At 36.7% G+C, this 22,255-nt stretch overlaps 2 protein-coding genes across 2 annotated transcripts; one reads left to right on the top strand and one right to left on the bottom strand.

Annotated features, from left to right (window-relative positions):
• The first annotated feature begins 1,060 nt into the window (after positions 1–1,060).
• LOC129747459 (uncharacterized) lies at positions 1,061–9,064 on the top strand. Its single transcript, XM_055741697.1, has 5 exons — positions 1,061–1,197; positions 1,449–1,591; positions 2,155–2,608; positions 2,667–2,917; positions 7,891–9,064. Exons 1-5 carry the CDS (start codon positions 1,173–1,175, stop codon positions 8,407–8,409), a joined length of 1,392 nt encoding a protein of 463 aa, XP_055597672.1. The 5' UTR covers positions 1,061–1,172; the 3' UTR covers positions 8,410–9,064.
• A 104-nt stretch (positions 9,065–9,168) lies between these two features.
• On the bottom strand, positions 9,169–9,998 carry LOC129747460 (uncharacterized). Its single transcript, XM_055741699.1, has 2 exons — positions 9,674–9,998; positions 9,169–9,616 (listed from the first exon to the last, which is right to left on the bottom strand). The coding sequence occupies exons 1-2, from the start codon at positions 9,960–9,962 to the stop codon at positions 9,276–9,278; spliced, it is 630 nt and encodes a 209-aa protein (XP_055597674.1). The 5' UTR covers positions 9,963–9,998; the 3' UTR covers positions 9,169–9,275.
• Between the last annotated feature and the right edge of the window lie 12,257 nt (positions 9,999–22,255).

Below are 22,255 nucleotides of genomic sequence, written 5' to 3'. Positions count from 1 at the left end.
TTAATTTTGTGAAATCTCACGCATTGCAGGCTTGTTTATTCTTATGTAAATATGTTTAAGCTCGGAATGATTTCAATCTGGAACTAAACTTACTCTGCTTAAATAGAAGAATTGTGGAGGAATAAATTCTGGATGGAAGAGTTTTCGAAAAGAAGGATTCATTTTCCGGAATGGCTTGGTCTTAATATAGCACTGAATCCTTCTTAAATATTAGGAATACCTTTGCTAGATGTGTCTAGAGTGCTAATCAGAAGTTTTGATCCGTCCATGAGCTGCAAACATGTGAAGAAACGCAGGATCTTAAAGATTTACAATTTTTAATTCGACAAGAACAAAGAAAACTTTGGATACTCTAATTGACTCAATGCCAAACCAAATATTTGACACTTAAGGATGTTTGGATCGAAAAGTGGTCAACTTAAATTCGCCGTATTTTTTCTAATCATTCATTTATAAAACCTGACACCCCTAATTTTGTAGGTGTGTGTAGAAAGGTGTTTTTTTTTTGGATTTTGACTTTAGATATTGATACGTTGGTCGTCTTTCTTGGACGTCATTTTTATCCAATTTATAAATTCTTCAACAAACTAAATAGAACTTTTTTTATATGAATTCAAATCGAATCCAATTGTAGCATTCCTTGGAATCTTAGCTATCAAGTTGAACCGAAAAAAAATACAAAAATAGCTCCAAATACCTTCTGTAGACTTCCAAACATTTTTTTGAGTAAGTGGCACATTTTCAGCCTTGTATTGCTTTCATTGAAAAACGTTTAAATCGTTAATTCTGAAGATGAATAAACCAGTTGGTTCAAAATCCAAATAAAAAAAATGAAATCGTTCATTGAAGATTTACATGAGTATTCGTGTAACGTTCACATTTATCACCCCACAACAAGCAGATTTGACGCACCGTAATCTACATCGTTATATGTGCCCTGATAACGGTGTGCCAAGTATCTATTGAACCATATTATTGGTTTTATTCTTCATTTCTTATCGACAATATTTGTATCTAATGAACGGTCCATTGAGAGCGCGATCTGAAAAAGTGTAGCAGCGCGATGAGCCAATCAGTAGAAATCGGAAAGTTTAGGCAATCGATCCATCGATGGTGTTACGTGGGTGTGGATTTGTTAAAGTACTACATTTTACTAGGTTAAAAGCTCAATAATGGCAGCTTGTGGACAGCTTAAAGGTAGTTTTTATTTTGTTTTTTTTTAACGTTCAACTTTTAGATGTTTTTGAAAGAGTTTTTTTTGTAAATGTTTCCTTCGTAAGCGTTTCGTTGATGTGCTGGTATATTATTTAAAAGGACACAAAATAAAAAAAAAACGAGTGTTTCAAACGTGAAAGTTTTCAAATTTTAAAACGTGTCTTGATTGTGATTTACATTGTCATATATCAAATACCTACATGACGACATCTGTCTCCATCCTGAAATTGCAGATATTATCTTGAACAACAAGGCGGTAACCATTTTGAGTATCGTTCTTTTCGCATTTGTGATTTCCACGATTGCTCTTGCCGGATCCAATCAGCGCAAGAAGAATGCTATTCGACAATGTGAAGCGGACCTGATAAATAGCAAGGTGAGTGCCTATGAATCTACAAGCGCGATAAATCCTAAAGGCCCATTTATAGTTCTCGTGAAAATGAAGGTGAACAAAATCTTTTTTGGTCAATAACTCCAAGACATGACACAACTTGCGTTTGTAACATGGTGGAACGGATGGGGAATAGTTGAAAGATGATTATTCCAGTCAGACCGTTCTAGAACTGTTTTTATTTCGATTCACCATGGCGGGGAAATCAGAATAGAAACAGTTCTGGGAAGTTAAACATCAGTTGTAACTATTCCTCATCGATTCCCCCATGCCTTAAAACCTAGTTTCGACGCGTTGTTAAGTTATTGGCGAAATAAGATTTTTCACGTTTAATTTCACGAGAACTGTAAATGAGCCTTAACTGTAAAGGCGACTGACGAGTGGAGGGTGAGAACTACAATCAATGGAAACTAGTTTATCGATTTCAAAGTTGAAGTTTGTCTGTCTCTATAGAATAACGTGATTCAGAATAAAGAATGTCAAAAGTCAATGAATTTTTTGAAGTGCAATTTTTGTTACTTTTTTCTATTTTGTGCATTTGCTTCCAGAAACCACAATGTTTGGTGAACATAACCAGTGATCTGCCTGATCGAGAACCCGTTTATCTTCGGATCGCAAACGGTCTGAATGAGCTCTGGTACCCGGAAGGCCCTCTGCTTGAGTGGACCCGTAGCAGCCTAGATTTCTCTCTGCTTTGCGCCGGTACCGGCAACACTGTACTGGATGGAGCGAATGATCTTGCAAGCGGCCAGTGTGGGTCGGATGGAAAGTTCAAAATCGGAGATAAATCGTACGAAGCCAAAGATCTGACATGTAAATCGGAAGTGGACGGTGATTTTCAAAACCTTGGGACTTGTGCTGAGGGCCGAGGCATTTCTTATCAACTGGGATTCAAAACCGTGTTTGGCAACCGCTTTATTACGTATTTTGATGCATGTTTCCATAGTGATACACAGTCTCTGTTGTATACGAAACACATAATTCCAAGTGGTGCTCAACAAAGTAAGTTTAATACATTATATTAATCTGCACCTGAATTCTAATGTGATTTAAATTTTAGCTACAGTAACGGTAGATAACGCAGTATGGAAAAAAGGAGATTTGGTACCTGACTTCGACGCCATATACAAACAGGCAGATCAAAAGACTCGCTTGACTGCTCTCCTAGGTAGTGAGGAAGAAGCAAACAAGTATCTAATACAGGATGTGCAGTATCTTTCGAAGGGGCACATGACCCCCAAGGGTGATGGTGTGTTCCGTAGCTGGAAACGAGCTAGCTTTTTTTACATGAATGCGGTACCACAATGGAAGGTAGGTCGCTAACACTACTACTGATTGTCCTAAGCATATAGCCAAATGAAAAATCTCACTGTTGACGATCCAAAACCAGCGTCTTCAAGGTTATCAACATAATTTCATATTTCATCATCTAGACTACGTCATAAAAAGCTTCTTGGCCTGTCTCTTCTTCGACATCTAACAGATTTCTATCTTCTATCTATCTATCCATCTTCACTTCTGATTAAAATCTCCTTTTGATGACTTCAGCGAGTCCACATTCAAAATACAGTTAAAGCTTAGTTCTTTTAGAAATGGGACACTTTCATTTGCTAATAGCTCGTTTGCTAGTTATCGGATATTCAAAATTTTGACACCATTTTTTTGCCTGTAAAAAGTACTATTCGACCTATTTTTTTCAAAATTTAAAATTTACGCGTTTTTGAATTATGTACGATGCAAGAGAAAAAGAAAAAAATAATTTTGCACAGTTTCCTTTAAAATTCGTCATTATTAAATTGTTAGCTGACAAAACCGTTCATTATTCAAATAATTACTGAGTTTTTGTGGTGGATAAGTATGCAAATACTGTCAATAGTGTCCACAAAGTTCAAATCAAGCATTGGAGTGAAGCACATGATCGGCAACTACGGTTGAGGGTCATCAGGGAAGTCAAGTCTCATACCAGCATTTTTAATTTTCACTAAGCGAAAAACTAAGGGTAGATCGGTGAAATGTCCAAAACAATTTTCTCCGATAAGCTGAAAGTGTTGCCTAGTGATGACTCATTCAAACTTAACCTCAAACAACCAATTTTTGCTAGTTCCAGAGCTCTTAAGCTGTAAAGCCGGTACCGAGGCTATGGGACAGATGAATTCTGATGAACGACAAAACTTATGAAATATCCTATTTTTAACAAATTCCAGCGTTTGAATCCTATACCATGTCTGCTCGTTGCAAGATCCCGAGTATATAAAAGTATGTATTTGCTAGTTATTTTGTTAAAATTATAATGATTTGCTAAAATTCTGCTCCTGCGAAAAAAAAAACAAAAATTTTCAAAACAAAACTTTGGTTTTCGCTGTTTTTAAAAGCCTAAAAAGAGTCATTTTGTATGTACCATCCGCAACCTACGATTTATACTAACCGATTTTACTTCAAGTTCAATCTTATGATGGTTTTACTTCGTTATTGTCAGATTTTGCCAGAAGAAATTCCGTTAAAACCGTTCAAAAATGTGGTCAAAAATAATCAAATTTGATCATTTCGAAACTACTGTATCCACTAAAATGCTTCCAGTTTTTTTTAAAAGAGAAGTATTGGACCGAAAAGTTTCAGAAATTGAAGAAGGAGGGTGAAGCCACCTCAAATATAGATTTGACGAAATATAAGTTGGAAAAACTGATCAATACCATGACTGAAAAAAGTGTGCGCCGGCCAATGGGAGATACCAAGAATAAAATGAAAATTTCTCTAACAAAAAACGATAAATAATTTTTTTGAAATTTTTTCATGAAATATCATAACATTACCTTCATTTTTTTCATAGAAAGTATTTTGATCAAACGAACGGTTTTTGAGATACGCGCATTCGTAACTGTCCCATTTCTAAAAGAACTACGCTTTACCAGGTTACCAACTTACTTACTTACTTAATGTTCCCGCGTCGAACCTCCGGTGCATAGGGCCGTGGTAAAAGACCTCCGCGGTTGATGATTCGGAGTTAGCGTCTGCACTTGGTCCCAGTCAAGACTCTTGTCGACAGTCGACAGTCGACAGCGGCTAGGCTTCGCTGCCACAAGTTTTTGGGTCTGCCTCTTCTTCGATGTCCTTCTGAATCCATTCAAGCGCTTCTCTGCAAATCTCGTTTTCATCTTTTCGCAGCGTGTGCCCAATCAATCTCCACTGATGTTCCTGAATCTTGATTTCTAGCGCCTTTTGACGACACCGGCGATGTAGTTCCTCATTTGAGATCCAGTTGCCAGGCCACCAAGCGCGGATGATATTCCGCAGGCAGCGTTTTTCAAATACTCGCAGTTTTCGCGTCGTTACCGCATATGTGCACCAAGTTTCGCAACCGTACAACAACACGGATTTGACGTTTGAGTTGAAGATTCGGATTTTCGTTCGTAGACGTAAGCGCTTGATGTTCCGGAGACTCGCAAATCGAGCAAATCGGGCTTTTATGATCCGGGTTTCGATGACTTTCTTGGTACCACCATCAGGTGTAATCTGGCTACCAAGATACTGGAAGCACTCAACTTTCTCAACTTGTTGCCCAGCTACCATAAAACTGGAGGGATTTCCTGTTTTGATCTCCATTGACTTGGTCTTTCCGACATTGAGTTTTAGACCTGCTGCCTTAGAGCTTTCGGTGAGGTCGTCGAATTTGCTCTGCAATCCGGGTGTGTTTGGGCGAGCAAAACAATATCGTCTGTCAGGTCAAGGTCGTTCAGTTGCTCCATTGTTGAAAAATTCCACAGCATTCCTCGATCGCAGTCAATCGAACCAGTCAATATCTCATCCATTACGATTAGAAAAAGTAGCGGATACATCCCTGTCTCACTCCATTAGTTACTGGGATTGGATTGGACAAGACATCGTCGTACAAGACCTTGCACGAAAATGCCTTGTACTGTGCTTCGATGAGATGGACTAGTTCCCCTAGGAGTCCTCGTCGCCGTACAGCCTCCCAGATGTTTTCGTGATTCAGTCGGTCAAATGCTTTTTTGAAATCAACGAACACCAGCAGAAGAGAGTCCTGGAATTCGTTGATTTGTTCCAGTATGAATCGTAGCGTTGTGATGTGGTCCACACAGGATCGTCCGGATCGGAATCCAGCTTGTTGACGTCGGAGTGTAGCGTCGATTTTCTCCTGGATTCTGTTCAGGATCACTTTGCAGAGTACTTTCAAGGGTTGTACATATCAAAGTTATGCCTCCCCAGTTACCGCACTCGGTCAGGTTTCCTTTCTCCGGGACCTTTACAAGGATACCTAGCATCCAGTCTGCCGGGAATGTTGCAGTATCACAAATGTCAGCGAAAAGACGGTGCAACATTTGTGCTGACAAGGCAGGGTCGGCTTTGAGCATTTCAGCAGGAATGCAATCGATTCCAGGCGCTTTGTTGGATTTCATGTTCTTGATTGCCGCTTCTATTTCAGCCAACGAGGGCGGCTGCTTTGGCTGACCCGGTATATGCCTGCTCAATTCCGACTTTCGCCTTTCTCCGATCATCGATCATCCTCCAGGTTTCATCCGAAATCCATATACTTCTTCTTCCACAAACATTACCGAGAGTACTATGGCTCGTCGTGATAAAGGCATTCTTGATTCTACACCACTGTGGACTGTAAAACCGCTCTTTCTCCTACAAATCGGCAACGTCAGTTGGCTCATAACACTGGACGATTGTAAGGTTTCTAACCCGTGTTCTAAATCTGGCTACGATTATTCTTTCGTTTATCGGTTCTTATCTAATAAAGGCCGCATGGGCCTGCGGGTTTAACAGGAAACCAACTCCTCGTTCCCGAGTAGCGTTTTCTCCTCGTGTATGCTAGAGTAAAGCAGGACTTGCCCGGACTGTGTGAGGTGTTCTTCAGTGTTAGGCCAACGGACTTCTTTCAGTCCCAGAACTTCAAGCTTGAGGCGGCTAGCTTCTAAAGCAAGTTGAGCCAGCTTGCTTTGTTGGGCGAAGGTTAAAACGTTCCAAGTTCCAATTTGTGTGTTATATATCTTATAAATCGGGAGCAGTAGGTTGCAAGCCTAAGGTCCGTATCCCGCGATAGGGCTGCCATCTTGGACTTAGCCGCATTTCACAAATTCAGCCGCTCGCTGCGAGATAGACCCTGACTTGGAGAACAGACGCTTGGTTGTTGTTGCATGCCGCCCCTGACCTGGGCAACAGATGCGTGAGGCCACCTTCTCAGTGTGCATGCGACAAAAGCCGAGGTTGGATACCCGATCTCCGCTTAGGTTACTTGCATCCCAGCCGGTACTACGGGGAGTTCGAGATAGGAGTTGTGGTTAAGAAGTGATATGACCACTATGGGGCCTCGTGTTGCACATTATCCACCTTTTGCCAGCCAGGTTACCAAGCGTGGGTCATATTCCGCAGGTCATTTGGAGTTTCCAGGTCGTCGCCACAACACGCATTTGAAGTTTTAGCGATGTCCTTTTTTGGTACCACCATCAGGCGTAAATTGGCTACCAAGATACTGGAAGCACTTCACTATCTCAACTTGCTCCCTTGAGGATGCAAAACACAAACACATACAGGATCTCAATGAAACTTGATGTTTCCTCGAAGAGATTCCTTTTTTCTTAACTCTAAGCGTACATCTTTCGAGGATATGATGGCTAGCATTTTACAAATGCTAAAACCATCAACCTATGGAAAGTGTACTATGTATGCCGTGACCGGGATTCGATCTCATGCCCGCTGGTTTAGAAGACTTGAAGGCTATCCTCTACGCCACGGGCTGCGGCTGCACTGGGTGAAGGGTGCATTGCCGATGGATTCCGTGGGAATCCTCGGTTCCGTCTACAGTTGATTGAACCAGTTAAGATCTCGCCCATCACGATGAGACAAAGTAGCGGTAATAAAATACATAATTGGCTCACTACACTAGTTATTGTAACTGGTTTGGACAAGTTACCATCGTACGAAATCTTGCACGAAAATGTCGCGTAGTGAGCTTTGATAAGATGGACTACTTTCTTTAGGATTGCGTGCAGTCCAGATGTTTTAATCGTTGAGATGGTCAAATGCTTTTCGAAATCACAAACGCCAGCAGAAGCGAGTCCTGGGATCCATTGGATTGTTCTAGTGTTATTTGTAGCGTTATTTTGTGTTCCTAAATGATCGCTCGGTACAGAATTCCGCTTGTTGCCTTCGGAGTGTAGCGTCAATTTTCTCCTGTATCTCTATATTCTGGGCATTTTACTAATCAAAGCTATACCACCACTCTGTAAAGCTAGATAATTACCTTTTTTTCCTTCTTTCAGACTGTCAACGAGGGAAACTGGAACGAGGTAGAAAAATTGTCCCGCTGGATATCTGCGGTGCTGAAAGAAGATCTGGATTCCTACCAGGGCTCTGGCGTTGAAGTTATGACCCTACCCGACAAAGATAAAAAGCAACAACCCTTATCTCTCGCAGACAAAGTGGCACAGGTTCCGCTGTGGCACTGGAAAATCATCAAATCAACCAAACTTGATGCCGGTATTGCATTCGTGACGCTAAACAATCCGTTCGTCGCCAAGTTGGACGATTTGAGGCCACCCTGCCTGAAGAATATTTGCACCAAAACGGGCTGGGCTAAGGCTGAGTTTACGAACTTTACCCAGGGCTACACTCAGTGCTGCGATCCTAACGAGATTCTGAGATTCGTACCCCACGCTCCGTATGAGGCTATGGTGCGGAATGTGTTGACTTCGGGAATGGTGATGGACTCGGGTGCCGAAGCACTAGCAAGAGGGCTGAAGTTAGCACTTTTAATGGTTATCGTTTTGGTATTTAGATAGCTTATTTTAGGAAATTCTGAACTTAGGTCCTAGAGAAAAGTTGTGAGACAATTAACAACAGTATTTTTACAGAACATTGTATAACTAACAATTGACTGTAAATGGTATTTTGGAACAATACATTTCTTGTCCACTAAGGATTCAGGAAAAAAGCTTGTTTTTTATTTGTTCATTGAATTCGACTTGTAAGATATTAATTTTTAATTATAAGTTTTTGAACTTACACGATCCAAAACATTTTTCGATATTTTGGATTGTGCTTAACCGTGTATTTATAAACAAAAAACTCATCCGCTAGGAAAAAGTGAGGTTTAGCCATAGCTCAACCGGTACACCACTAGTCATCTGAGCTGATAGTTATTGGTTCAAGCCCAGGAAAAAGCCACTCCATAAATAGTCTATAGATATTTAATCAGAACATCATTAGTTTCGATAAATTCCCGTAGTGTCAGCACCTATACGAGTTATAACTCAAAAGACGTTTGAATATAGTCCAGACAGTTCAGTGTGTTGGTTAAAATAGACAGGTTTCAGTATATCAGTGCATTACATTTTACCTCTGGATTCTACAAAAAAAATAATAATTTAAACTGATGCCGTTTGGTCTTAAGAATTCTCCGGATAGCTTACAGCTTGCTCTTAGAATTCGCCAGCCGCATGCTTAATTAATGTCGAATGGACAATAGGGCGAAAAGCCTTTTACAGCGTGATGATGACGGTCGATAATTAATCATAATACAACTTTTATTAGTTTAGCAAACGCATAGAGATGGTTTGGTTTGAGTTGTTTTTATTCCCCTCCAGATTAGCATATTTATAAATATTCACAAAATCAAACTTCATCTAACATTGTATTCCAACTGATGTTACAGAATTCCCAGGTCGTTACTAATCACTAGCAAATCAAAACTCGCAACAGGGCAGTCGAAGAAGTAGATCACTTTAGCAACCCAGTTGGAGAATCCCACATAGGCGAAGCTGATTTCCTCGGTTGGGTCCGAAAATTCCACAAATGGTTCCTTTTCACCGTCTCTGATCAGCCGCACGATTCCATTCTTCCCAAATTCGATGACAAACACGAAAGGTTCCGTTTCCGAGAGAATATTCGGCGTCGGTATTTGTGTTAACTGATGGTTCACAAACGAAGCGGCATTGAATCGTGTCTGGCGACGAATTTCCGTGAATTGATTGTTGGCAAGTCCTAGCACTGAAATGAAATGTTACCTTTTCAAAGTGAATGTTGAAAAAATATTCTTAAACCTACCGATTTCATGGACAACATTTTTGTTGTAGGGCATGGGCACTTTGGAAAATCGAATTACGCCATCACTTGGTCCCACGATACCGAATCGAAAAAAGCTGGAATTCGTCCCGGTGCCAGTGTATTCAAAATATTCCGTTGGAATGTACTCCACAGCATGGTTGTAATTATTCACGGCAACGGTCTGCTTGCAGCCATAGATAGTGTTGAATTTATTGGAATATTTATCACCAGAAACGATACAACTTCCGAGCGTCAGTGATATAACTATCAAAATGAGAGCAGTATGCATTTTTGATACTTTTCACGGCAACACAACCGAATCGAATGAAAGCTGCTGTTGAAAGTGCAATCGTTTTTGCGAAATAATCCGCAATTTATTATGCGCTACTGTGTATGAAACATAATGATGATAGAGAGTAGCGAGTGCTGATAACCAGAGACTGCTTGTTCCCAAAATCACAACAACCATTTTCGACTGACTAAAAATTTAAAAATCTGTCTTAATTCGTACGTTTCCAATTGTCGTTAAGATTCAGTAACATTCACATATTATTTATGTATCAGTTTCTCGAGATTTGAATTCTGATAGATAAAATCCAAGTCTTAGAATGCTCTTAGAATATACACAAATCAGACTCTACTCCAATTATGACATCTTTGGGGTGTTGAAAAATTGGCGCAAGATGCTATACCAAATTTGCGATAGTAAGCTTTGTAACCGATGGATAAGATAAGCGAAATCGCATTGCATAGGACTCAAAGAAACCAAACAAAACATTGTTTTTCGATCCTCCCCATCCCACCACAAGGCATAGGAGATTCGTCCAGATCGACCAAGCGGCAGAATGCAGACGAGAACAAAATGAAATGAATCGACTAAGCGATATCCAGGTAAAGGTATCCGACCCCGGAGGAGTTAAGAAAGTTGTTTTGAGTTCGATGATCATTCTGCCTTTGTCAATTTTTTTTATTTATGGTTTTTGGGATGAATTTGAGCTCTAATATTTGTGTCGGTAGTCACATGGCAATCATGTCATCTTAGGCGCAATGCACGTTTCAATACATTTTTTGGCATAAAGTTTCCTCCCATCGGCATTGAAATTATGCCAACTCTTCTTTAGGTGTAAGAATAAAACTAACGAACACAGTTGTAAATTTCAACTATTGTATCCCTTCTGTAGTGATACGTGAAATCATTAAAGAGTTTTCTTTTGTAGCAGTTTTGAATAATGAATTGTTAATAAATAATCTTGAATGGCTTAGATGGCAAGTCTGTTGATACAAAGTAACGAACGCCACAAAGATGGTTAAACTGGGCTTGCCATATAGTTTCGAAAAAAGCGGGACATTTTTCGAAAAAAAAAGCGTGACACAGCCAAAAAAGCGGAACATTTAAGAAACTTTGAAAACCCCTAGTTTTAATACATGAATACATACAGTACAATTCATAGAAATAAGATGCAAGCCACAGAAATAAGATGCAAGCGCTAAAAACTAAAAACTAAATCAATCACATTTTTATAGGTTTTTCTAAAAAAAATAGGATTCTGATAGTAAACAATAGAAGCATAGGGAAATAGGTTTCAACAATAATAGCTTTACACTTGTCAAAATTGTCTCTTGATCATATCCCTTTCCCCACCTCCGCACCAAAAGTGTTTTGCTAGGATGCAGAGGTGACCTCGGTCCTAAAGCATAAGTTTATTTTCTTTCATCCTTTTCTCTTATTTTTTTTTCTATCTATTGACTACTAGGACGTGGCCGGCGCCGCTATTGATGTTTCAAGAGAAAGCACCAGTTTTGATCATTGAGAACAGGGCCGTAGGAAGAACCGACTCATGGGGAGGGGGGGGGGGTTGTTGGGGGTTTGGTGACTGATTTTTATCTATGATTTTTTGCCCAACAATGCACCAATACGAAAAAAAAAATTAAAACAAATTATGTTTCTTGCTATATGATTATTCATTTTCAAGTACTTTGACATTAAAAGTTTTCGTATTAAATCGTAACTTTATAAAATTGGTCCTTGAACTAAGAGGTGAGCAAAATTCGTTTCATCAATGGCTAAAATCTTTGAATTTGTTTAAAAGTCTGGTAGATCAAACTTAGTTGATTTGAGCATAAAACAAGCTTTTTTTAGGAAAGTCTTCCAATTCTGAAAAAAAAATTATCCTATACTCAAATCAAACAAGTTCAAACTAGACTTCAAATTCAAAGAATTTAACCTTTGATGAAAATGAATCAAATTTTCAAAAATTTTAAAAGATAAAAATCATCAGATTTTCGGGTCAAATTTTCTTGATGCAATCTTGAACAAAATTAATGATATTTGTTTAAAGTTTGATTCTAAAAAACTGCAATAATATCACATTGCGAACCAAATACGAGATATTTTGTGTTTTCGCTAGCCGCTAGTATGCTCCATTAAAAAGCATAATTCATATGAGATAATAATAATAATGAAACCTCATTTTACAAAATGGAATACAAACCTTCCCGTTACTCCAAAATCTATATTAAATTAGCTGAATTTGGTCTATTGGCTTCTGAAACATAAAATGCCAGTTTTTGGTGCCCTTAATGTGTGAAAAATGTCAAACAATACAATAGGAAAATATAGAAATCTGTGCAGGATTTTCAAGTGATGATTTTTCTTTACCAGTAAATAGGGGAGAATGAGGATACTTGATCCCTGGGGATACTTGATTCCTTAGCTATATCTCGAAACTGGAATGTCTTACAAAGATCAAATGTTCTAGAAAAATGTGCCAAAATGAGCAAAATAACAATGCTTGTAGTTAAAAATTTTTTAACAAAATAATTGTTTGAGTAATTGAACTTTGTTTGAAAAATTTCACAACATGTAACTTGAAGATCTTTTTTCATCACTTTATAATGTTCCTTACATGGGAAAATTATAAACAAAATATTTGTTCCAATGTATCAATCGTTCGAGCGTAAAATGAACTTCATAATGCCATATTTTCAAAGCAATGGAAAACTCTCAACTTTTTTCAAAAAAAGTTTTCTAAAATGTTGATTATGGGTACAATTGATCCCCTAGAATTGGGTACAATTGATCCCCCTTCCAAACGGCATATTCTTCTTCTGAATTGATCATTATGATTGCTGATTACGAAATTACTAATATTTATCCAAAAAATAATATTTATCAAACATTTGTATGAAGAAAAGAACAAAAATAATTAATTTTCTCTTTATTATAAAAATAGCGCCTTTAAGTATGCAATGTTATTAGCGTTGAGACAAAGTTATAGAATTTTCTTCTTAAGTCTGCTATAAATTGTGAAATGAGAACAAACATGACCAAAATAGTCAATTAACATTCTATCTTGGGGTTTTGTTTGATTTTTATACAATGATTAGGGCTTCCTGAATAAAAGATCAAGTCTTCTTCAAAAGGGGATCAAGTCTCCCCTAACTTTAGAAAAATCGCAATTTTTTTACTCCCACGAAAATGCTTCTAGTTCATCAACGGGTTCAAGTATCGTTCTAATTTTTAGAGCATAGACACTTGAAGTTACAAGCTGTCAGAAAATGTCAAAGACGGCGAGTTGCAAAATTTTTCCAAAAAGATATGGTGAACATAAGAAAAGGGGATCAAGTATCCCCACTCTCCCCTATTTCTTGTAAAGAATCAATTCCATTCCTGTGAGAATTCCTGTGGATAATTTTGAATAAAAAATGTCTTGCGGATAAAATATAAAAAACACAAATTTTACCTTTTATTTGTGATTTATAGCTAAATTATGTTTACAAACTAATTTTGTTTATAAAATTGAAATCTGGAAGTTGAATTGACAAGCAATCTTAAGAGCACCTGCAACGGTTCAGGCGTAAATATTGGTTTTAAGTATACCAGTTTAAGCACAATTTGAAATTTTAGAATCCGCTAAAACACCCACTCCTTACCGGTGTAGGAGCAAATTTAAAATGGAAACACTTTCATTGCAGACACTCAATAATTGAGAAGAAAAAACCCATTTTATTAGAAAAATTGCAAGTTTTGAGTTTCACGGTTAATTGTCTTAAAATTAATTCTACGAATATTCTTCGAACAATGATTTCAACTATTCTACCAGGATTACATTAATTTAAAAAGGTTTTGTTAAAATGAAATGAAAAAGCATTTTTTTTTCAAGTTATTGCTGACATTGATAAAGGAAATGAGAAATGTTTATCCCAAAGTCAAAGTAAATTTTCCTTTGATTTGTCGACATTTTTGTTTGACAAAAACTTGTTTCACTTTCTAAATTTATGTATGGATACAGAAAAATATGCTGCTATTGACGAAAACTTCGAGCAATCTATACGAAACTAAAAATCTCTCAATATCTCAAATAAAACAAAAATTATAGAACAAACAATAAACATAAACAATTATATATTTAATTTACCTCATCAAAAAAGTATTAAAATTTTCTTTTCGTTTATTTTTTTTAAATTTTAGAACGCTGACTGGATTCACTAATTTGTCGAGCCCAAATGAAAAGCTTTTTATTTAATTACTAGCTGACCCGGTGTGCTTTGCAACACCTTTCAAAATCGAATGATATTTTCAGAATTTATTCAAATTTTTATTGTTTTGTTGGCATTATTTTAAATCAAATTAAGACGTAATTCATAAGCAACCGCTATAATATGAGAGTTGCAGCTGGAGTTTCGTATTGCAACACAAAAATAACTTAAACTTATATTCTGAATGTTGATCTATAAATTTGTGTTAAAGATCTGATAATTTTAATCTGTTTCTTTAAGCTTCGCCCTAAAAAGAAGGGTCTCAAATTAATCGTACGCAAACAATCCAACTTATAAAATATGGTTGTTTTTGCTTGATATGTTCTGGATTTATGCTAAAAAAACTTATAGGAAACAACCCCCCCCCCCCCTCCCGGTCCTTCCCTCACCCACCTGCTGAATGAAGATCGTAATCTTTAATAACCATACCCATTTTTTTTAGTTCCCAAAAATCCTCTTGTATCAAATATTGGTTGATAAGTTTTTAAGCTCTACAACAAAATTTATATGGAACCCCCTCCTTTCTTCTCCTCTCTACACTGCAAGGCGTAAGGGTCTATAACAATCGTAGAAACATATCTCGTAACCAATTACCTTTCCATGCCATATTTGTTTCCATTTGTTGGCTTCGTTACCATAAATTGAGAACTTATTCTAACAAAATTGTATTGGACTCACCTCCCTCCTCCTATGTACCTACTCACTGAAAGGAGGATGGTGTGTCAGATAATCATAAAATCAAACCAAAATGATGTTTATCGAAATACCATTGAATGCCAAATTTGGTTTTATTTACGTTCTAAATTCTTGAGTTATGCATAAACTTGAAAGGAAGTACCATTACCCCTTCCGATCTTTCCATTGAATGGAAGGGTGAGATTTTAATATTCATAAAAGTATTTTTTGTACTAAAATACTTTTTGATGCCATATTTTATTTCATTTGCTCTAATCATTCTCGAGTTATGCAAAAAAAAAATGTATGGAAGCCCCCCTTTATATCTTTTCGCTGAAAAAAGGTGGGGCGTCAATTTTATAATAGAAACACTTTTCATATTAAAATACCCTCATATGCCAAATATGGTTCAATTTGCTTGATCAGCACTCCAGTTATACTGAAAATTGTAAGGGAGACCTCTTCTCCCCCTTTTCATCAACCTTTTTGAAGGAGTGAGGGATACCAAATATTCATAGAAGCACCACGTACCCAAATATCGTTCCATGACAAATTTGGTTCCATTTGCTGTTGTAGTTCTTGATTTATGCAATAAAAATTGTATGAAACTTCCATCCCTCTTTCCTTTCTCCCCGCTGGAAGAAGGATGGGGCCTCAAACTCTCAAACAATCATTAGTATATGTCACGTTTCCAAATATCCACCCATTCCACATTTGGTTCCATTTGCTTAATTAGTTTTTGAGATATGTAAAAAATTAAAAAGAGAGCCCCTCCCCCCTTTATATCTCCCTATTGGAAAGAGGGAGGTTTCTGAAATAATCATAGAAATATTTTTTGTATCCAAATACCTTCCCATGCCAAATTTGGTTCCATTTGCTTTATTAGTTTTTGAGTTATGTAAAAAACTATGAAAAAGGCCCCTCCCCCTTTCAACTGGAAAGAGGGAAGGGTCTCAAATAATCATTGAAATATTTTTCGTATCAAATTACCTTCCCATGCCAAATTTGGTTCCAATATCTTGATTAGTGTTCGAGTTATATGAAAAATTGTAAGGTAGCCCCCCTCCCCCCTTCCTATCATCACACTGAGAGGAGAGAGGGGTATCTTATATTTATAGAAATATTCCCCGTTCCCAAATACCACCCCATACCAAGTTTGATACCATTTGCTTGATTGGTTCTCGAGTTATGCAAAAAATAGTCTTTTGTTTGGGAGGCCCCTCCCTACCTTCCTGTTTGGGGGAGGGGTCCCAAACCATAATAGGAACCTTCCCCGGCCTCCAATACCCCCACTTGCCAAGTTTCACGTAAATCGGTTCAGTAGTTTCTGAGTCTATAGGGAACAGACAGACAGACAGACAGACAGACAGACAGACAGACAGACAGACAGACAGACAGACAGACAGACAGAAATTCATTTTTATATATATAGATATTAAATCGAGAATAATGTGACATCTATTATTTATACTTGATATGGTTTTTATTAACATCTATTCTCAATTGATGTTACGTATAGGCTGGTTGAAGCGAAAAAAAACATTCAAATAATATCTCAAAAAGAAACTATTATATCACCCAATGTTACCCAAACATGTGTGAAAGAAATCATTGTTGGCTAAAATTTTCTCACCGTGAACTAAATCGGTCTGTTGAATATTTTGAAATCCTGTTCCAAATTTGCATGAATTTGGAACAAAGCCGTATAACTGTTGGGAATTTTGAAATCGATAACTGTGCTAAAACAGTGCTACTGTGCTATACGCCACCGGTGCCAGCCGAAATGTTTTAGCGTGGTCGAAAACCGTGTTTTGCATCTACCGTTGGGACAGCCATAACACATTAAGAATCACCAAAAATCTATGACGAGAAACACCGAAATTCGGCATTCTATATCTCAGAAACCCCTGGACTACGTATTTTAAAATAACAGAAAAAGTTGTGTTCAATTTTGTTAAATAAAGTATAACGCTAAAATTCAGTCCATTCGAGTTGTATTTCGAAGTGTAGCACACTCAAAAGTTGCGCTTTGAATTGGTATTCGAAGTTCTATACGATATCTGAAGTGTTAAAAAAACGATTTTCGAATCTGATTCCAGATCAGAATTTTATGAGCCATTTTATAGAGCCCTCATTCATAAATCTATTGTTAAAATTCTGTAGTTCAGGTTTAATTTAAATTCACTATTTAAATTACTTATTTTTTTGTCTGTATTGTGAATAAGATAAAAATATAAATTTACAAAGATCTGAATCTTACTTTTAAATTTTGGATTTCGAAGCTTTAATTTTTTGAATTCTGTGTAAGAATAAAGTTCAAGAACTTCGAATTTAAATATATAAAAAAAAAACTATCTCTTTTTATGTTCCCAAAACTATTATAAAAATATTGAAAATACATTTGATCTCGAAAAACATGATTCAAATAGGATACGAAATGCCAAACCCAATTTGAAACAGTATTTCAAAGCAGCTTTTCATTACTAATTTCTTATGAATATTTGAATTGAAAATCAAGAACTCGCACTCTTTTACATTTTCTGGCAGCGTGTAACTTCAAGTTTCTATGCTCCTAAAATTAGAACGATACTTCAACCCGTAGATGATCTAGAAGCATTTTCGTGGGAGTAAAAAAATTGCGATATTTTTGAAGTTAAGGGAGACTTGATCCTTTATGCAGGAAGCCCTAACCCATGGAAAAAAACCAAACAAAACCCCAAGATAGAATGTTAATTGACTATTTTGGTCATGTTTGTTCTCATTCCACAATCTATAATTGTCAGAAAAAAATTCTATAGCTTATTCTAAACCCTTATTACATTGCATACTTACGGGCGCAATTTTTTATAGACAAGAGAAAATCAATTATTTTAGCCCTTTTCTTCAGATAATTGATGGATGAATATTAGCTATTGGATAAATATTAGTAATCTCGTAATCAGCAATGACCACGATCCATTGAGAAGAAGAATATACCGGAATCATTTGTACCCATATATTAGGGATCAATTGTACCCAAAATCAACAATTTAGAAAACTTTTGCTGAAAAAAGTTGGGAGTTTTCCATCGCTTTGAAAATATTATATTTTGAAGTTCATTTTACACTCGAAATATTGATGTATCGGAATAAATACTTTTGTTATAATATTTCCATGTAAGGAACATTTCAAAATGATGAAAAAAGATCTTCACGTCACATTTTGTGAAATTTTTCAAACAAAGTTCAATAACCCAAAAACTTATTGTGTTAAAAATTTTTGAGCTTCAACCATTGCTGTTTAGTTCCATTTGGCACATTTTTCTAGAACATTTGATCTTTTTACGAAATTCCAGTTTGGAGATATAGCTAAGGAATCAAGTATCCCCAGGGATCAACTATGCTCATTCTCCCCTATTATATTCATTATGTAGGTAATTTATTCTAATAACTCAACATTTCAAAATAAAATTGATATGTATTACCAGGTTATCAGAAACTGGTTCAGAAAGTAAAAATTCTGAAAAATCAATTTTATTTCTAAAATACTCTTAACTTCTGACAGCTTTTTTGTATTTTAGTGTTTCATTGATGTTTGAAATCGTCAAGGTCCAATGAAAGTTTTGACCGCTATCTCAGATCTTCCGGTATAAAAAAATCTTACTTTGAAAAAACGACATCAAATTTTGGCTTTGCTTAGCTGTATTTTACTTCCCCATGATCCGATTTTCAAAACTCAAATTTTAATTTTTTGTCGTTAATTTGATCATTATTTTCATAGAACATACTTGGTCTGTCAAAATTCCCAGTTCTTCAGAATATTGGAATGACAATAAAGAGGTTTGAAATGTGCGCTTGGGGTCATATTGAGCCGATCAGCTTTGGAGGGTTAAGTCACACCAGATTAATTTTGAAACAAAGGATTGGAAGTTGAAGTGATTTAGGACATTTTCGCATCTTAAGAATTCTTAAATATAAACACAGAATTTTGAAGAATTTCAATGGTAGTTTTTTGTCAGTTTGCGTTTTCTCAGATTTTATGACACTTGAATATAAGTTTTCACTGGATTTTAAATATATAATTCAAATTGACATTCTAACAGTTAAAAATTTCTTGGAAGAATGAGGGTTGAACACACCCTATTGTACAATATTTAATAATGATCTCTTCAGAAACTACTGGAGAAAGACTATTTTTAATAGATATGTATTTTAAAGAAGTTTCCTCATAAGAGTTGTTTTCGTCTAAAAATAAACTTTTTTAGAAAACCAGTTCTGATGGAACAAAATTTTTAGTTGGCATCAAAAGTATCATAAACCCTATGAATGAAGGCTTTCTTGATATGTATGACAGGCAATAATAAATGTGCCGGCTATTTTTGAAATTCGTTTTCTAATGTCAATACCCCACAAACTTGTTGAGATTAAAAGTATTGTTCCTTTTCTGGATCCGGACTTTATGAGCGAAACATGAGATTCCTCTACAAATCACGTGCCGTTGGAAAAGGTTGATAAGACATAATATTGGTATTATAGAATTTGGTTCAAAAACCGGAATGTATTGCGTTATCAGTACTTGTCTAATTTTCAATGCCACGAAGTGACCTTGATTTAAGAACCAATCCCTGGGTGATTTTTCTGATGAGGTTCATATTCTAAATTTATTTGAGACTCAACGTTCTAGCTGAAAACATTCAATATGCAGCGATCAGTGATGTTATCAGTGACTTTAGTTTTAATTTTAGCTATTTCAAATTCCATTTTCGTGTTTGGGAACAAATATGTTAATAAATTTAACAATATATACGGTTGTAAGCAGACGAATGCTTTGAACAATTACAACCATCCGGTGGAATTCATCCCGATGGACCGTTTTGAAAACGTAGGTGCTGTACAGAACTCAACGTTCTATCGGTTTGGAGTTGTAGGAAAAAGTGACGCCGTTATCCGATTCTCGAAAGTGCCGATGCCCTACAACAAGAACATTATCCACGAAATAGGTGTGCAACATTGAAATAAAGTTTGCCTTCAAAATGTTTTCAACTGCTAAAATATTTATTCACAGTGCTTGGAGCCGGACCTAATCGTTTCACGGAAATTCGTCGCCAGACTCGACACAACGTGGCGGCTCACGCGAATCACGTGTTGAAGAGGATTCAAACTCCGGATATTCTTTCGGAAGTGGAGCCGTTCATCTTTACCGCCGAATTCGTCAAAGATGGAACGGTAAGATTGACGAGAGACGGCGAAAGTTCACCGTTTTTGGAATTCACGGACCCGGCGGCCGAAATCAGTCACAACTATGTAGGATTTTCTAATTGGGTACCCAAAGTGATGCATTTTTTCGACTGTCCAGTTTTCAATTTTGATTTGCTGGTAATAAAAAATGATTACTGATAGCTATTGTAGATGAAGAGTTTTTCTGTGTTTTGCAACTTAATGTCCTAATTGTAGGTAAAATTTAAGATCAGTTTCAGGAAATATCATTTATAGAACAATTGATTCCATGACACATGTAAACAAAAGTTAATCAGTGATTATGCACTTTTGACAGAACAAATTGCACCAAAAATCCTATACAAACTTGAGTCTAGTTTATCGAAGAGTTGACAAAATAAGCTTAAAGATGGCGTGTCACCGGGAAAAATTGTTTTCCCAAAGTTTTGATTGCTAATGGATCATTCAAATATACATACCTACATTATAGTGAAAAAAGTAGAAAAAGGACGATATTTAGAGTGAGATGATGAGAGTAAAGATAATACCAACTGTAGATAAATAATAGTAACGAAAACACCTATGTGATTCTGAATCACACTTCAATTGAGCTGTAAATCACCCACCATCTGATAAGAGGATAAGTGGCTTCATCGATAAGGCAGTCTGCCACTTGAATGCAAACTTGAATCGAAACATGAACTTGAGATATCAGAAAATGGTTCAGTAGTTCCAGTCAAAACCCCGTGTAGCGAAGGTCAATCGGTCTCAACTCGTATAATTGCAAAATTTCTTAATTCCTTAAGAGTCACGAAATGGAAGATAATGTAGAACAAGTTCGTAACAACCTAAAGAGCCCTGTTCCATCTTCTCAAACTATTCCAGGTGATACAAAATTCGCGAATATTCTGAGATCGTCATCAAGAATGGATTCTAACTCCATACCAAAAAAGTTACTTATATCTCATCCTAAAGCAAATTTTACAATTTCACGAAGTAACAGTGGGACAGCATCAACATCTCCTCAGCAGGAAAATAAGCCAGTTATTGCACTTCCAACCAACCCGAAAGAAACTGATCGACAGGAATCGATTCGCAGCATTAGCTCCCCAGAAGTTATTGAACGAAAACCAGAAATAATCAATGAGGTCGAACCCGTTTCAAGACCAGCACTTAAGTCGTACGTGAGTTTTTCCAAGGAGCTGTACAACTCAACCAACAACTATCCGGATACGGTGCGCACCAGTATCATCGTTGGGATGCGGAAAGAGGATCTTTTCCTTGACGGAACCAACTTGCGTGATGTCAAGTTTGATATCGCGGAAAATGGTCAGCTGCGGGTTGAAAAAAAGTAACAAACCATGGGAAATTAATTGAAGTTATGAAGACGACATCTGACCTAGTGGGCTGACGAGGCGAACCACAAAACGACATGAAGATAGTTTTAATGCATGAAGGATAAGATAAATAATGAATGAAATGATGAAATAAAAATAAGATTTTGCTTTTAATCAAGTCAACAGAATTCACGGTTTTCCAAGGTGCAATGGATTTAGGAGCAGACTATTAGTTAATTTGGGTGCGGAGAATCCGAAAATGCAATTATGCAACTATGCAATACAAATGCAAGTTATTGAAATTTCTGTTTATGGTTGAATTTGATTCTGTAATGCTTTGTATACCTGAAACTAGAATATCTAGGAAAAAACCATTTCATTGATTGAATGGGAGGTAATAGATAGATTTCAAATGAGAGTTGGTAGAGATTTTGTTTGCATTTTCGGTGGCAGATTTTGGGTAAGTTTGCATGTGCCCAACACGATATAGTTTGTCTGGCCCGATTTTCGAAGTAGTTTCAAAACGTCACTTGTTTGAACTTGACTTTGAGTTTATTAATAGACGAGGTAGGGGAGATGGGGGCATAATGGCCACCTTAAGGAAAACGGTTATTTAACCATAGAAAATAGCTTTTATATGGAAGTTACATTATTGTTTCGTGTTTAGACACTTGAAAAGCCTATTCCCTAATGGGCTGAAACGTGAAAAACTAGATGAAAACGTTAAAAAAATGCATTTTAAAAAATTTTGCCAAAAGCTGAAAACCAGCCACTGTGGAGGCATAAAGAGAACCCACCCTGAGGCAGTATGAGCACCATTAATCAGGGCAAGATGT

Source organism: Uranotaenia lowii, chromosome 2 (assembly GCF_029784155.1).
Source record: "Uranotaenia lowii strain MFRU-FL chromosome 2, ASM2978415v1, whole genome shotgun sequence".
Classification (NCBI taxonomy): Eukaryota; Metazoa; Arthropoda; class Insecta; order Diptera; family Culicidae; genus Uranotaenia; species Uranotaenia lowii.
The sequence above is the reverse complement of the archived record's forward strand: the minus strand, read 5'-3'. Positions and strand labels throughout refer to the sequence as shown.

Excerpts from the sequence above, each read along its gene's own strand:
- LOC129747459 (XM_055741697.1), top strand. The coding sequence starts at position 1,173 with ATGGCAGCTTGTGGACAGCTTAAAG. Across the intron at positions 1,198-1,448 it reads AGCTTGTGGACAGCTTAAAG|ATATTATCTTGAACAACAAG; the intron begins GTAGTTTTTATT and ends CTGAAATTGCAG. Across the intron at positions 2,609-2,666 it reads TCCAAGTGGTGCTCAACAAA|CTACAGTAACGGTAGATAAC; the intron begins GTAAGTTTAATA and ends TTTAAATTTTAG.
- LOC129747460 (XM_055741699.1), bottom strand. The coding sequence starts at position 9,962 with ATGCATACTGCTCTCATTTTGATAGTTATATCACTGACGCTCGGAAGT. Across the intron at positions 9,617-9,673 it reads AAATGTTGTCCATGAAATCG|TGCTAGGACTTGCCAACAAT; the intron begins GTAGGTTTAAGA and ends ATTTCATTTCAG.